At 40.1% G+C, this 16,976-nt stretch overlaps 1 protein-coding gene across 1 annotated transcript in view; it reads left to right on the top strand.

The window, feature by feature from the left end:
- The first annotated feature begins 15,596 nt into the window (after positions 1 to 15,596).
- The window catches only part of SAMD3 (sterile alpha motif domain containing 3), a 35,960-nt gene continuing 34,580 nt past the window's right edge, over positions 15,597 to 16,976 (top strand). The window contains exons 1-2 of the mRNA XM_066315376.1: positions 15,597 to 15,700; positions 16,449 to 16,638. Coding sequence (XP_066171473.1) covers positions 15,622 to 15,700; positions 16,449 to 16,638 — 269 coding nt within the window. The 5' untranslated portion in view covers positions 15,597 to 15,621. The remainder of the gene's footprint in view (positions 15,701 to 16,448; positions 16,639 to 16,976) is intronic.

Genomic DNA, 16,976 nt, shown 5'->3' with positions numbered 1-16,976 from the left:
GAGGTGTGGTGACCTAAGCCTGTCACCTTTTCAGTGCCTTGTTATTTGTGCAGGCTTAGGCATTCAATAAACAGGACACCAGCTGGAATGGCTGGATTTTGTATGACAGACACTCACCCACACACATATACAGAGAGCCAGCCAGTTGTCCTGCTGAAACAAAAAGCTTTTGTGCTATGAAACCCAAAGGGCCACTCATCGTAGTACTCCACAGAGCTTTACAAGACACTCTGTAAATTTCTATGCACTTTTAAAAGGGTATGGATCAGGTTTTCGTATTTTTTTAAATATAATAATGATCATAATTTAAAGTCTGCGCTGTACACAAAGCAGACAGTAAAAAGATTGTGAATGCAGAGCAACCATACATCCAGCTCCCCATAAGCAAGACTTAGTGCAGAACAAGAAGGAAGTGGATTCTGTCTAGTGGCTGGTTAGATACTGAAAATCTTTAAATGCATGGGCGTGAATCATCCCTCCATGACATAAGCAATATTCTAGATAAGAGTGAGAAAGGCTCAGTTTGAGTTTACTGAAAAAGCTAAATGAAATATTTATAACAAAACTCAAATCTGACCAGATTCCCATCCCAAAACAGGGGTATCATCCAGAAATCTGACAGAAGTCGTCTTGTCTGTATTCTTCTTAGAGAGCTTTGTATGACAAGGAGACTGGTTTTTAGGTGATTGTTCCCAGGCTCCATTCTGATCCTGGGATCATCTCCATACTGCAGTATCTCAGTACCCTTTTCCAAACCACAGGCAGGAGTGTCACACAAATAAATATTTCTCCAGCCCCACATAATAATGAACAAAGACCCAGGTGCTACTTTTTCTCGTTTTGTTCTTGGGACACTGTGCTAATTTTTTTCCAGTGGTCCCACATTGCAGGGAAGACATGACTTGGCAAGGAAAACAGTTTTCAGAGCTTTGTGAAGAACATTACTATGAAGATTTTTGAAAAGACAAAGATGCAAGTGGTTTATTGCTCTGTGTAAAACGCATTTTGAGGATGAGCAGCCTGGCTTACTGGAAGGTGTCCCTGCAAATGTCAGGGGCTTCAAACTAGATGATCTTTAAGCCCTTTTCAACCCAAATCACTCTATAATCTTATGATTTTATTAAATTTAGGGTGCTTTCAACTGCAGAGAAAACTCTCAGTCAGGAGATGGTATCTAGTTGGGCCCAGAAGTCTGGAGGCTGCATGAATGGAGCACTCAGCCAGTCATGTCAGGGTGCCAGCCTGCCAAAACAGCAGGCAATGCAAATGAACACGAGTGTCCATGAACTCAGTGGGCTGTGGAGTTTGCATTCCTTCAGACAAAGTTCACAAAGGTCTGTACTTTCTTGCCAGGGTGATCAGAAGTAAGTCACACATATGAGCAGAACCAGCAAGTTCTGGTGCAAGCAAGGAGATTTCCAGATCCATTTAAACTGATCTAATCCCAGACTATCATGCTCCTTCCTTCCCTGCATCAACATTACCAGCTCATCTTGTCATATCCAGTGGTAAACTTGATTGTACACAATGAGATCAAAAGTACACATCACTAACTTCTGCTCTGCCAGTTTAACTTTGTGGGTTAAACTATTTCATTTTAACCATGAAAATGGATTTTTCAAAAGAAAAACAAACAAATCCTTACATTCTAGTGGATTTTCCTCCTCTATTTTTCCAATTAGAGCTATAATGTTAAATAGCAGAAATTGCTTCCATGATGCAAGACCAGAGTATATCTGCACTCTTAATATTTTGTAATAATTTTTGAGAATTTGAGAAAGAGTTTTGTAATAAATGCAGATAACAAAACCTGATCATAAAGCTTAGTAGACTAGAGGTAAATTCAGAAACCTCTTTGTAATCAAGGGATGTAAAAGTGAAATAGTTATGGTTCCCACCAGCAGAATGAAGTGTTTTACAAAGGTAAGGGAAAGAAGGTAGATGCTTTCCATTTTCCTACCCTTGAAGTAGGTAAATATCAGCTGGGTTTGGATTGAAAGAGTACATACACTTTATGCAAACTGAAATGTCAAGGTTTAAAACAACTTATCATATGATAATTTTTTCCTTTAAATTTAGTAATTAATTCTAAATTAATTCTAAATTTTTTTTTTAGGAAGCATTTTAGGCAGTTTATAGCTTTTAAGGCATTTTAACATTGAGACAGAAAAGGCTGGTCTTAAATTCCAAGACTCTCAAATTCCACCTTCTCAAATTTCAGATCATCTTATTTTAATGTCTTCTTTGTGAGCACTAAAACAAGCCTCTAGGGAAATCTTTTGGTCTCCAAAAACAATTTATACAGTACTGGTTTAACATTTAGGTTGCTCTCTGTGGAGTCAGTATTTGGACTTGATGACCCTCATGTGTCCCTTCCAACCCGGACTGCTCTGTGACTCTATGATCAAAGTCTATTTTCTGAAATAGTCTTCAGGATTTTGCAAAGTTTGGCTTTTATTTTTTCTTTTCAACCTGAAATAAATGTAATCCCACTGCTGACTTTAGCAAAAAGATTATGTGGGGGTAGACATTATATGTATACATTTTTTCCAGATGTAGAATTACTGTGAAAGTTTTATGCAAAGTTAATTAAATATGATATCCTTGGACTAGAGGTGAATCATGTTTTCTGATAAAACTAGTAACTTGAGGCTTCAAAACCTGATGAGCATTAGGAGGTCTGTGCTAATAATAAATTGTTTTGTCTGCAATTGATGTCTTAGTATGCATATAAATAAATTAATTAATAAGAGAGCCCACTGAGATTATAGCAAAACCAATTAACGCATAATTTTGCATGTAATTAGGAAAATGCCAGTCATTAAAAGAAAACTGGCAAGTGTCCTGCTGCAGAGCTCTAGCTGTTAACACATGGCTTAGTTAATTTACTTCTACCAGCCTACTGGACCAGTTTCCATGACCCCCATATGTGTTAAGGATAAGAGTAAGTAAAATGATAGCTTTAGCTCTCACTGCTAATAAAACTGTAGAACTTGTCTCCATTCTTTCAAGCAACAGCTTGTGTTCTTTTTATTGGAGAAGCATAACTTAAAAGAAAGGTCTGCTCTGGGAGTATTTAAAGCATCTGTACTTGAGAAGTTAGATGTCTCTTTCTTTACTTTACTAGTACTGTAATTACCAGGGCATCAGGTACTGTTTATGCCACTGAAATATTTGATTTGTTCTGATGCAGACTATTTTAGTGTTGGTTGAACTTTTCAATTAAAGTAAGGGAGAAAATCTATCTTCACTAAAATGCTGTTATCAGCTGTCATGATTTTTTGCCAGGGTAAATCAATTCACCACCTCTTGAAGGTGTTACACACTCAAGTGACAGTCAGGGATTTGCTGAACACAGCAACATGGACAAAGTTTTTATCTGTACTGCAGAGACTACATGGATTTACTTCAGTGTTGCCACAGTAAAGTCCAAAGTCTCAGGTGTACTCCAAAGCACCTTCTGATTTTAATACTTCATTAAGTACAGGGCCTAACAAGATGCTTACAGGTCTTTGCCCCCTTGCTTCAACAAGAGCTGAATATGAAATACTTTTGCTAATTGTCAGTGTCAGTGACATGGGAAGCATCAGCAGAAAAATTATGCATTGTATATTGAATGGAATTTATAAAATAAGGCCTGGTTTTCTGTGGGAAAGGATATAGCAGACAAGCACAAGAATATAGTTGTTGTTGTTTTTTGGTTTTTTTTTTTTTTTTTTTTTGCTTGGAAGTCCATAAACCCCAGCAGTTTATTATTGTTGACTCTTTCAAAAGACAGAAGGGCGTTCTTCAAACCATACAATATTAGAACCGGAGAAAAATAAATAGAAAGGACTGTCAATAAAAACTGCAGTAAAATCCCTGTTTTGTTACCACTTGCTTCTGTCGAATAAGGCTGTTAGCTCCAACAGTGTTCTATGATACTTTTTACTGTGCCAAAATTCTATAGTTTAGCCACTCTTCAATTTAATCAAAACCTGAACAATACAATTCTTTTTACTTTATCCTTCCAAATGGGGAACAATAGCCAGTTATTTCCAAAAACTCCTACTGTAAATAAGATGATATAACAACATTGCACACACACACAAACACAGGCAGCTGGAGGTGTATTCAGGGATCTGTTTTCTGAAATTTGCTGTCTGTACAGCAAAGGATGAGGTGGTTGTGAAACAGTTCTTAAACTAACCCAATTTATAACTCAGTATTTTAAAGCAATGCAGAATTAACTGTGGCTTCTTTCCTAATTTGCTATCCTAGCAGGGACATGCATTATTGAGATATTGGTGAAAAACTGTTAATATCTTTGGAGCAGTTTGGTGAGAAGACTTTAATTCAAGAGATCCTGGGAGTCAAAACTGGAAATATAGTTCATCATTTCCTCTCAGTAAAATTAGTTTTGTGGACAGCTTTGTGAAACAAACTTGACAATATAGTTTATAATATGTATCTCTACAAACATTTCTGAAAATGATAGAAGAATTCTTGTATGGTAGCATTGGAAACTTCCTTCAGTAGCCACTATGCTACCCTTTGATTGCCTTGGTTAAAATTTTAATTATACAAGTAACAAAAGTCCACTTTGATTATTTTTAGCCCTTGAAGATACATCTGAGTTTTAGATACTTCATAAGCTTTAAGACTAAAGAAACATTCAGCCATCTAATATTAATATCTGTGTATCTCTGGTTAAGATCACACACAACCCTTGATGTAGGACATGGCAACATGAAGGACAAAGCAATCTCGAGGTGGTCTGATTTTTCAGTGGGAAAAAAGCTCCAAACTTGTCCTGTGCTGTGCTCTGGAAACAGCCCTGCATGGTATTGGACTGGCACAAGCTCTGGTGGGACATCTGAGCTCCAGCACTACAGCAGCCCAGACCTCATGCTGTGACAGGAGCATGACTAGAGATTTTAAGAGTGTTATTAGAGATTCTGAACTCCCAACTACACTTAGGCAAGAAGACATGAAAAAGAAACATCTGGCTGCACTTATAAGGAAGACAAGATTTGCAAGTATAATGTGAGAAATTCCAAATGCCAGAGACTGAAATAATTCAAGTTGCCTAGTAATGCTGATTTCCCCCTTCACCCTTTACCTTTTGCTAAAGACTATCTGATCCACATCAAAATGGTAATGAAACCTGTCTGCTCACTGGAGTCCAACAGCTTAAGGTGAATGCTGTAGAAGGAATTCAGCCCTGGCTTTATATTAAAGAGGCCATGAATACATTCTCTTCCACTGAGTGTTTGAGACCAGGGAGCAACAAGTTGCCAAGCAGCAGTAAGATGTGACCGAAGCACTGACTGCCTAAGTCACTGCCCCAGCCATTTCCACTGCAAACATGTAAATGGAGCCCCACAAGACCAAGCCAGTAGACTGAACCTGTTCTGCACTGAATTTGGACCTAACACTCAGTTTCAGAAGTGAGTGGACAGCAGCAGCAATATCACCCTCAGAAGAACAGAGAAACCAGAGTATTATCTATTGCCGAGGACTCTGGGATCAATAAGATATGAATGATACAAAATATCTGGAGAATCCCAGAGGCAAGTCTAACCTGCAGGAAAACCTACTTTCCCTCATTCAGCCCTTACCAGCCATTCCTACAAATGTGATTTGTAAGAACTGCTGCAAATACGGAGATCAGTGCGCCTCTAACGATGACAAAGACTCTCTCACTCAACATCTGAAGTCTCAGTCAGGCTCATTGTGAAAAACAGTCATGGTGATTGAAGGTATCCTGCCTGCAGTGCCCGTGATTGCCTCCTGCATAGCTAAACTGTCTACAGGAGTACCCAGACAGCTGAGGTTTGACAGCTTTCCAGCTGAGAAACAGTAAGTACCTGGAAATCATGCCTCACATCAGGACAGCTCTTTCCAAAATGGCTGTTTGTCTACATCCTTAGTAAAGTTGGTCACTAGTCCAACAGATATTTTAAGCCAAATTCTTACCAAGTGAGTAAAAGTACAGTCATGTACAGAGATAAAATCCTAAAGTAGCTCCACTGGTACTTTGATGCAGTTATGCATTCTGTAAGGCTAAAGCCTATAACCCTCTGTGTTTTTAGCTGAATTTGTTCCTATTATAACATTCTAATGCTTGTATTATGTACTGCATTGGCAATATTTAGCTACTGTAGGAGCAATAAATCTTATCATAATCTCTCACATAATCAGTGTTGCATTTCTAATGCCTCACTGAGTCTTGCCTCTACAATTCTGCCACACCCTGACTGATGAACCATGTATACCAAATTATGCTTTCTCATGTTCAGCCAGTGTATAAGTAAATACAAATAATGCACAATGTATATGGCTGTTTAGGGCATACATTTTCTTAAAATTATTGGCCTTTTAACAATGAAATAATAGCACTCTACCTTGGACACATGCAGAAGGATTTCTCACCACTTTTGGTGTTGTATTGCTTCTGACTACCTACAATGTAAACAAGACATAGAGTCAGAAAAGATTTATTTATAAAATGTGTAGGTATAGGAGCCACAGAATGAGTGAAACAAAGCTAAAACTTAGTAGGTGTTTAAGATGAGATCACTCTTTTTCTGTTATATCACTACTGACATGTCCTCCCCTCCAAGCAACTATCCTGCCCCATTTTGTAATGGGTGGCAGTTTGAAGGTTTAAAGCACACCCTCAAATCTCTGCTCTGCCTAATTTGAAGCAAGAATTTGAAAGCAGTTTCATGTGAACTGGTAGGTTCCTCTTCACATAAATAATTCAGAAGTCCTGAAAAGCAAAATTACTGCCATCAACAGGAATGTAGGCCCACTAATTGATACACTGTCTAAGGATACAATCTAGCTAGATCCTTAGACCAGAAAACTTACACCCTTGTGACTAGAACAAATAGTTCTACACATATAGGTCCTTTGGAGTGGTGTTGTTGTTTTTTGTTTTTTTTTTTTTTTATGGCATCATAAGTTTGTATAGCTGGAAGAGACGCAAAAAGCAGGAGGAAGCAGTCCTCTGAAGTGGCCTTGTGAATACTTTTACTTATGTAATGATTGTATATTATCCCAACAAAATAGGAATTTACAGATAACTTTTGCGTTTCCTATCTCCACTGTGTAGGTAGATATTATTGATTATCTTTCCATTCATGCAAGAGCATAGTTGAACATAGAATGTTCAGCTAACATTCTGTATTGGCTGTGGAGTGGCTAAGTGACTTCTTCATCTGGACACAATGAGAAGACAGCAGCACCCAGGCAGTGGGCAGAAATGACTGGTTTAGTCTGGTAATGTTGTAAGGAATGGGCTGTGCACGCCCTAAGTATCAACGAGCAAAATAGTTTAACAACAAACAACGCATTTAATTTAACAAACACATTTACCATGTGGGGATATATTTTATGGATTAATGCCACATTACTTAGTTATCCTTGAGAACGCCTTGAACATAAAGAGTCTGGACCAATGGATGCCAGATTAGTTAAACTGTTGCTTCAAGTGTATGAAATAGACTTATGAGACAGCCTGTTTTTGTTTTACCATCTAGCTCAATTGCACCCATCTCACCTGGCTTCACACGCCAACATAATTCTATAATACAAAAATCTGTGACTGTGTCTTGGTTTGGGAAGACAGATATCTGCCAGGGAAAGCTGGAGCTTGCCTTGGAATGCAGAATGTAAACCACCACCACCATCACCCCTTTTTTTCCAATTATAATTTTTCAGTTAAAAGCTTTTAGGCAAAAGATTTTGGAAATAGAAATAGCAATTCTTTACTAGTATGTATAACAAAACAAACAAACAAGCAAAAAACCCTAACTACAGCATTAATAACAAAAACAGTACCAAGAACTTCGAGGACTTTGTTTCAAAAAATGCAGGGCAGTTTGGTCTTGGTGCCTTTGTAGGATCCTCAGAGCACCAAGCTGGAAACAGTGGTAAAGTCCAGAGCTGGTAGGTGGGATGGCAGGATGTCCAGGCAGGCAGGGGCAGGATGTCCTGGCAGGGCAGAGGGATGCAGGGTCACACTGTAGCAGACGAGCAGTGCTGATGGAACCACGATGGTGGGGCAGGGCTGGCCCAGCTCTCGCAGGGCAGCAGAGGAGCTCAGAATTCCAGGGCGAGCAGATGATGGCAGATTTCCCAGGACTGGACTCCTCCAGAGACAGTGAACTCTTCTAGCAGGAGCACCAACACAGCCGTGCTTTCTCCCCGAACGCCGAAAACCAGAGAGCCAGGCTGCCCCAAGCTGTGCCCTTTGCCTGCCCTAGAACTTGCTTTATCCACCCCCTCCCCAAGCTTCGACCACCCCTTTGTTTTGTTAAATAATCTTAAGTACAACATTTAGTCTCCTTGGTAACTTATGGGGAAAAAATTCTTTAGAGTAAAAAGGAACAAAACCTAACCCCCAACAGACTGACTGGAGCTGTCATTATTTAATGAATTGTACAAACCAAAAAATGTGCATTATGAAATATAAAAGCTTAAAGCTTAAATTATTCATCATTGTATTCATATTTATGTGATGAATAAACTGGAGGAGTACTGTCAGTGGTTATTAACATATGATTCAGCAATTCTCAATCTCTAAGACAGGAATACAGAAGTTCTGGGTGAAAGCAGGCACGGTTTAGCAGTGGGGCTCCACTCCACAACTCAGTGATTCCTAAAAGAATTCAGTATCTCTTACCAGGAGGTGCATGGCTCGTCCTGCTCAGGGCTGTCTCGCCCAGTTCACTGCAGGAGGAGGACAGCCATTGTCCCAGTCAGCCCACAACTGTTTGCCTACTAGAGCAGAAGCCAAATAAAACCCAAAGGTGTCTTTTCTTGAGCAGGTCAGACCTTGTCCCTGTGCTTCAAATACATTCTCTTGCTTTACTTTTTCAAAATGCTGATGAGCTGCCAGCATTCTGACTGACTGACTATTCACAGGGTGCAGCAAGCTCCAGTTTTCCCAGCCTCACCATGACCATCTGAGAAGTGGCTTCTGGGCCAAAACTGACTGTACACAGGCACCTGTATTTACCAATGAGGACACTTTGTTCATTTCAGGATTTGCTTAAATGTCTTCCCAGTAACACTCAATCCTCTACCTAGCTGATTAATCCTACTGATTCAGAATGGTGGGGAATTCAAAAATTTTGCTGAGGTTCCTGTTTTTTTGCTGCCTGATAAACGTTTCTGGATATGGCCTGTAGCTCTTTTTGAGGTTGGGCTGTCTCAGACTTGTGGCTGATGATGGTATATTTCTCAGAGACCAGCCAAGACCCTTCTCAGCAAGAGGTACAGTCCTGACTTTGGGCATGATTGAGTCACTGCTTGACAAAATCTTACACTGACAAAACATGGCTGAAAAATTTAACTTTGTGTACAAGTTGTAATACATAATAAGAGCAATTAGAGTGTGTGAAGAAAATTCAAGTGATGTTTTGTAACACCTTTTGTGAACTGGAGGTGTAAGAGCTGTGTAGATCACTTACTCATGGGAAAAACATGTCAATGCCACTTACCCACATGGGATCCCCAACTTATGTCATAGTTCATCTATACAGACACAGTTAAAGATATGCATCCCTTTCTAGATGTTGCCCAGGCCAAATAGGTTTCTGTATCCATCCCTTAGGAACAACAGAAAGCAGCTTCATCAAACATTAGCACCTTTGAGGATCTGCCAGCTGAACCACTTATAAAATGTCACCAAGCATTTTCCATCAGAATAGACTTGGCAAGTTGTTATATTCAGTTAGCATTAAACATTTTTTGTGAGGTCACTACAGCTGACTGCTGGTTCAGCTCTCTGAGCTGGTCTGTGGTTCTAAAGAGTGGAGCAAACAAATAATAGAACCTTGTATCCGTCCTCAGCAGTTCGTGGATCAGCCTCAGTTTTTTGAGTATTCCACATCTTACTAGTCTTATTTACTAGAAAAGCTTGGAGAGTAACCTTTCAAGAAGCAGAGTCAGTATAATTCAAGGAAAACAATTTGATGGAATGGAGATAGGTGCATGTATCTTTTTTTTTGGGGGGGGGAGGGGGGAGGTGGACTAGTTACTACTCACAGTTTGGGTTTCTGGCCTAACTTTACAAACCAATGCTCCATTAAGATAGAAATCTTCACTGTTCCAGTGCATTGAAACAAGGATCAATGTACACCATTATAAAACATAGATATGATTCCACCATCTATTTTCACACAGTTGGGCCAGGGAGTTGGTTAAAGACACTGATCCATCTGAAAGCCACCAAAACTTGATGTTTTCAGTTTAGCCTGCACCGCTGATTGCATGACCACATGAATGGCTGCAAAGAAAGGGGCTGGTTTATGACTGCCAGTTTAGCCTAGTGGGGAATTGCAGTGCAGGGCTACAGTGCCTGAGGTCTCTGTATTACCCAGTGACAAGAGCTGGAGTCCTCTGGTAAGCCAGCAAGCAGTGACATGATCAGCACAATACTCATGGCCCTGGTGAGAAATTTGTACTTTGGGGAGAAAAGAAAATTCAGAGTGATATTGCTTACAAGATGAAATTATTTTTTTCTTTAGTCTTCTGGAGCAGTGTCCATGTCATACTGAACATCTTCAGTCTGATTGCTTTCTTTTTGAATATGAAATTTCATTTTTGTGATTAATACATTTTTAACCTTTGCTTGATTTTTTTTTCTTGTGTCCACTGTCCAGAAACATTGCAATTTCTTTTTCCTAAAGGTGTAGTGGTTTTGCACTACCTGGTTTTTGGTAACAGCCAAAGATGGCTCCTGTAGGAAGCTGCTGGAGGCTTCCACCAAGTCCAACAGAGCCAATCCCTGATGGCTCAAAAGATGGACATGCTGCTGACCAAAACTGGGCCAATGAGAGGGCTTGGTAACACCTCTGCAATGGCATATTTAAGAAGGAAATCAAAACAAAGTCACAGGTGTTTCTGCTAGTCAGGGAAGAGGTGAGACCATGTGAGGGAAACAACATGGCAACACCAAGGTAAGTGGAGAAATAGGAGGGGAGGTGGTCCAGAGACCAGAGCCAAAATTCCTCTGCAGGCTGTGGTGAAGACCATGATGAAGCAGCTGTGCCCCTGAAGCCTGTGGAGGTCCAAGGAGGATGCACAGATCCACCATGCTGGCACGGGTGGATGCCTGGAGGAGGCTGTGATCCAGTGGAAGACCTGGTGGCAGAGAGAAGGCTCCTGCTTCCAGGCTGGAGCAGTCTGTCTTTGGAGGACTGCACCTCACAGAAAGAGAGACCCATGTTGCAGGAGTTTTGGGAGGACTGACTGCCCGTGGTGGGGAGTTCATGTTGCACCAGGTGCGGTTTGGCTGCTGCTTGCGGGAAGTGGACCCACAGGAGAAGTTCATGGAGAGCTGTCTCCTGTGGGAGAGATCCTACATCCTCACAGGGGAAGGACTCCTCTCCTGGAGCAGTGGAAGAAAAATCTCAGTGATGAACTGACCAAAACCCCCACATACTATCTCCCTGCACTGTTGGTGGGAAGGAGGGAGGGGCTGGGGGATAAGAGGTGTTTTAAGGGCTTATTTTGTTTCTCATTATCCTCCTCTGATTCTGTTAGTAATAAATTCACTTTGTAACCTTAAATTGAGCTTGTTTTGCTCTTGAAGTGGGTTTTTTTTCCTTCCAGTCCTTATCTCAACTCGTGAAGCCTTTGTTAACTTTTTTCCTCTCCTCTCTCGGGGGAGGGTGAGAGAGTGACTCTTGTCGGTGCCTTGTGTTGGACCAGCGTCAAAGCATGACAAAAGGATAATATATAAAGCTTTGATTTTACAGGGCCTTCATTTCCAGAAGATTTTCTAAAAAAGGAGGCATTTGCAGCAAAGTGTATTATTTCATCCCTTGTGCACTGTTGCCAGTGATAGCGAGAATGGCGTCTCATTTACATTACTATCAAATCACAGTCAAATTAACTTTTTCTTTCAAATTGGCAAATAACTTACATGCCTGTAATTGAGAGAACTCTTAGTTCTTGTGTTGACTCTTGCTGTTGAAGTGGTACAACTCATTTTTCCAGTAGTACTGCAGATAGTACAGATGAAAATATTTTTCAAGTTCATGTAGCAAAACTTTGAATATTAGAAATGGCTTATTTAATCAGAAGCACATATAATAAGAAAAGAGATGGTTTTTTATAGTATTCTTCAGAGTTAATTCTTGCAGTGGAGGGATTTGTCTCAGTGGATGGGCATATTCATAACCCTTGAAACTTCCCTTAGTTCTGATCAAATTTTGAAAGATTTGTCTGGCTTGTTTCCCTTTATCTACAGCTGACTATCTATCTACAGCATGTTTTCTTCCTAGATTTTCTTATATAGCCTTTCTCCTAGACAATATGGGTTTTCTCTTGCATCTGCTGTATATTTGCATCTCTACTTGTCGTGCAACTGCATGTGTCTTCCACTAGAGTGGCACAGAAATGAGAACTGGTAGGTTTGCTCCTTCACTGATACTGGAATTTTTTTCCCTTTCAGGACTCTCTGCACGATGGTAAATGCTAGCATAAATGCCTGAAAAATGACAGCAATATGGTGCTGGCGTTTTCTTCAAGGAATGAGGAAGGTGACAGAAGTGTTGGCTCAGAGTCTTTCCCTATATGTTATTGAAGAAATTTGTGGACAACTGATGTTCTTTTCATGATAATTCAGCACTGAGATTGCATATTCAGTCTTCAATACATTTATTTGAATATATTTTAAATTGTTTTAAAAAATTGGTTGGTAATAAGTGGAAAGAAAGTAATAAAGTCTCTGTAATGCATTTGAAGATGAAGCCAAATTAAGAGAGCATACATTTGCACAGGGGATACTTTGCTTATATCTTTGATATGCACCAACTCCTATTCATCACACTTGTAACTTTGAGACCTGACCCTGTACAAAATGTGCCACACAGCTGTGATGTATAGATGTGCACACATCACATGCCTCACACATTCCTTTAGTGCTAAAATGTGCTAAAAATAACCATAACTCTGACCTCGGTGAAAACCTCATAGAGGCCTGTCAAAAGTTGTGCTGTTTGCAGTCTGTGGTGCCATAGGCTCTCTCAGGTCAACAAGTGAGGTAAATATAAAAACTCACTTGTCATGTTTCAAGTGTTTTGATATATTGGCTTATTCATTTAGAAGTATTACTTCAAGATTATGGCAACTGTGGACAAGCTGTAGGGTAATTTGGTGCCTGTGCAGTATGCATCTACCAGCACAGACATGCTGGTCAGGAACCCCATCTCTTGCTATTGTGTAACCAACTACTTGTACTGAAATCTGTATCATTGATAGGTCTTTAGCCTGATCTGATTAAAACCTGAGATTTTTTATCCTTCAGTTTTGAAGGATTTTAAATTACGTAGAAGTGTTGTCCTGTCACATTCTAGGGGAAAGTAATATTCATTGATTTCATTACTTAATTTCATTAATCAGGGCTTGTTAATTATAGTTATTGACCCCAAGTGTATGAAGAAATGGGTCCCAGTGATTGGCAGCATAACTAACAAACAGAGATCACTCACACTTAGAGCTGTTCTGAATTTGACTTGAAGTTACGCTGTAAATTGCTGTCTCTAAAATGTTGCTGTTATTGGGTTTTTGTTGTTCTGACTTATAAGACTTGATTGAGGAATATGAATATTCACAAGTTTCACCACATTAAACACAGGCAACCCTTTGCTGGATAGTCTTTTGATGTTACTGTAATAAACAGAATCATTAATGATGACGGATACCAGCATCTGTGCTCAGTCCTTGTTGTTTCCATAAGGCTGCTAGAAGACTGATGTGCTATTCTTCTGGGTGCTTTATCTGTATACTTTAGCAGATGCAAGTAACTGAAATCACTTTTGAGAAACATTTCAAAGTCTATTTATATTTCATGACCCTTAGTGCATATAATCGGAGGGGTTTTTTAAACAGCCTCTCAACTATCATCACTTCCCTCAATGAATGTGCATTTCCATGTGCAAGTGGCCATTCTGCTGTAGAATTACCCATCCAGGGCTAAATGTGCATATTGTTGTTCGTGGCTAGAGTTCACTTGGCACTTTTTGAAGGGTTGGTGTCTGCCTGTCTGCTTCAGAATTGTTCTAGGGTGTTAGTCTTCTTACAGGATGAAGAACTAACTTTTCCAACATTTTAATGTATCGCTCTCCTTTTACACTGCTTGGTTGATAAGGGAAGTATCTTTTTGCTTTGCACCCGGTTTTATCTTTCAAGCTTTTGAAGACTTTTTTTCTGCCCTACTCTTTGCAAGGAAGTAAGGAGTGTGACAGAAAGGTGTGATTTTTAATTTACACCAGAGTTCTCAACAAATAATGACTTTTCACACCCTGTTCTTGTTGCTTAGCCTGCGGGAGAAGTTGTATGGCTACTGTTGTCATATCAAATTAAATCCACTCATGTAATTCAGAAAGGCATTCCTCTTAAACTTAACCCTTTTAAGTTGCTGAAGTTGACAGGCGTAAGTGTGTAGGCTGAAGTGTGTGTCTTTCAGAGGGTCTCTGCTCTTGGAGGATGAAAATGGAAATGTTTTTATTCGAGGAGTTTTTTCTATTTTTTTCCTTTTCTTTTGAGTGCTGATGTGGTTTGTTAAGGTGAATCCTCATGTTAGTCTGGAGTTAGCTGCAGGCTCAGGGTATGGAAGGAAATGTTTGACCGACAATGCCAGACACTTGTACACTTGTCTGAAAAACTGACTCGGGTAATGCTGTTTTGCTGTGGATTGGAAGCATGGTCATGGAGCACTTGGTGCTCCTTTAGGTAGTAGGGCTAAAACACATTAATAAGGAAATTCCCCTCAAGAGAGAGTTTGCTGCTGCTGAGAAATTTGTGGTGCGGAACAAGCTGTGTCTTCATAAGTAATCTTCCTCTGGGGAGGTCGCTGTTGGTTTTGGGAGGTGTTGCACCCCCTCATCATCCAAGTGAGTCCTTCAGGCAGGGGACACACGGTATGTGCAGGATTCATCCAGAGGGTGGATGCACCCATCCCGGCTACCCCAGAGACTCTGCCTTCCCAGGACGCCCACCGCATCCTCTCAGGTACCACTGGAGCCTGGAGAAAGGAATCAGCCCCTAACAGGAGGAACAGTCTCCTCCCTTTCACCTTTGTTGTCCCTAGCTGTTGGCAATTCAGGGTTAAGTATTTTCTGGGTACATGCCCTGCGAGGTGGTGCAGAGAGGGTTAAGGTGCTTGGTTGACTGTAAGCATGGATGTGACAGACTTATCTGATGGCGGGGTGGTTTGTTTTTTTGTGGGTTTTTTTTTTTTTTTTCCTTCTGTAAAATGTCAGCCATTTCCTGATGAGTCTGATTGTGGTGGTGAATTTCACACCTTTTTTTCTTCTCTGTGTGGAAACCTGGGTGTTAATGGCACTGGAGCAGGTCGTGTTTTATAAGGAATGAGGCTGCCTCAGAGCAGAGGGAAACCAGGGACGGGAGAGGAGGTGAGGAAAGGGATCCAAGGAAACTGACACTTAAAACAGGCATTAGCTGGATTATTTTGCACTATTTTCATTCAGAGCATGTAGATAAATCATTTGCTAAGTGCATTTTTTTGCTATGAAATGTTGGTGTATGTCTTAGATTTCAGCACAAAAATAATCCCCTCTCTTCATTTCAGAGGGAAATTTAGCGTTGCAACAACTGAAGATGGAAAGTTGGTCGGTTGAGCAAGTCTGCAACTGGTTGAAACAGAGAAATTTAGGAGAACTAGTTCCTAAGTTCCGTGGTAAGCATTTTTGTTGTTTTTGGGGGGGTGTGGGGGGTGGTGGTGTTTAGTATTTCAGGCTATGCATTTAATTGGCACTGCCTACCTTGTTTTGGTTTAGGGCATGTGTGTATATGCTAACTTCAGACTTTTGTAGAAATTTATTAGGTTGAGAACTGACATAGATCTGATAAATCAACATAAATGTACAGATTTGTTACAAAGTCTGAGAAATCCTGGTGGACGAGATTAAGCCTGTATATAAATAGAGACATCTCAAATCAGAGCTGGCCGTTTAAAAGTCTTGACAGGGCCTATTTTATGTTGTATGAATCTTCTGAAATAATGCAAATCTAGTGTGTAAATATTTTATGTTTGAGTATATAAACACTCTACAGAAGAGTGCACAAGAATCTGTTATGTGAACAACCTATTTCTTGTATACTCTGTTAAAAAACTTGATTTCCTTCATCAGCAAGTAACAGTCTCCTGTGGTTCAAGCAAGGCCTAATTTAAAGCATTAAAACAGTCACCTCACTGCTTCTGTGTGTTTTGCACTTGGCCTTTTGTCAGGGGAAGATATTTGGCCAGTGATTAAGACTCCTGGCACTGCTTGGGAAAGGATGGTGGCAGCTGAAGATGACTGCCAGCAGTAGAAAGCCTCCTTCCCTTTGACCCATCTTCCATCATCATGTTTTTAGGCATATAGAATGTAACTGTAACTATGAAGCTATTTTACAGTAATTCTTTTATCCCCTTCAATCTGCAGAAGAAGAAGTAAATGGAGCAGCTCTTCTGGCTCTTAATGATCGTATGGTGCAGCAGCTGGTGAGGAAGATTGGGCACCAGGCCGTGCTGATGGACCTGATTAAAAAATACCAGCAACAGAAGAGTGGGCTAGAATCCCTTTCATACTGTTGTGAAACAGCTTCTCAAAAATTTACAGAAGTAGTCAGTGGGTGAGTTTGTTCATGGCACAGCAAATATTAGTCTGAGCATAGCTGTGTTCTTTTCATGGCATTTTAAAACTGGCATTTACTAGCTGTCCAGCTGTACCTGGTTTTTTTCTATTTCGAGTATCTGTAACGAGTGTGAAATGTAAAATTAGATTCTTATCTTGAGGTTTTAAAAAGGGCAGCAACATTCCTGAAGCGCCCCATTAATTAATTTAAATTTCCTTCATATCAAGTTCTAGAACATAGTTTTCATTTGGATGAAGGACTGTCAAACTTTCATTATACCTAAGATTTTCTCTATTTACAATATTAAGCTTTTGAAGAACTTACTTTCAAATGCT

This window comes from Sylvia atricapilla, chromosome 3 (assembly GCF_009819655.1).
Source record: "Sylvia atricapilla isolate bSylAtr1 chromosome 3, bSylAtr1.pri, whole genome shotgun sequence".
Classification (NCBI taxonomy): domain Eukaryota; kingdom Metazoa; phylum Chordata; class Aves; order Passeriformes; family Sylviidae; genus Sylvia; species Sylvia atricapilla.
This window is presented reverse-complemented; position numbering and strand designations above follow the sequence as displayed.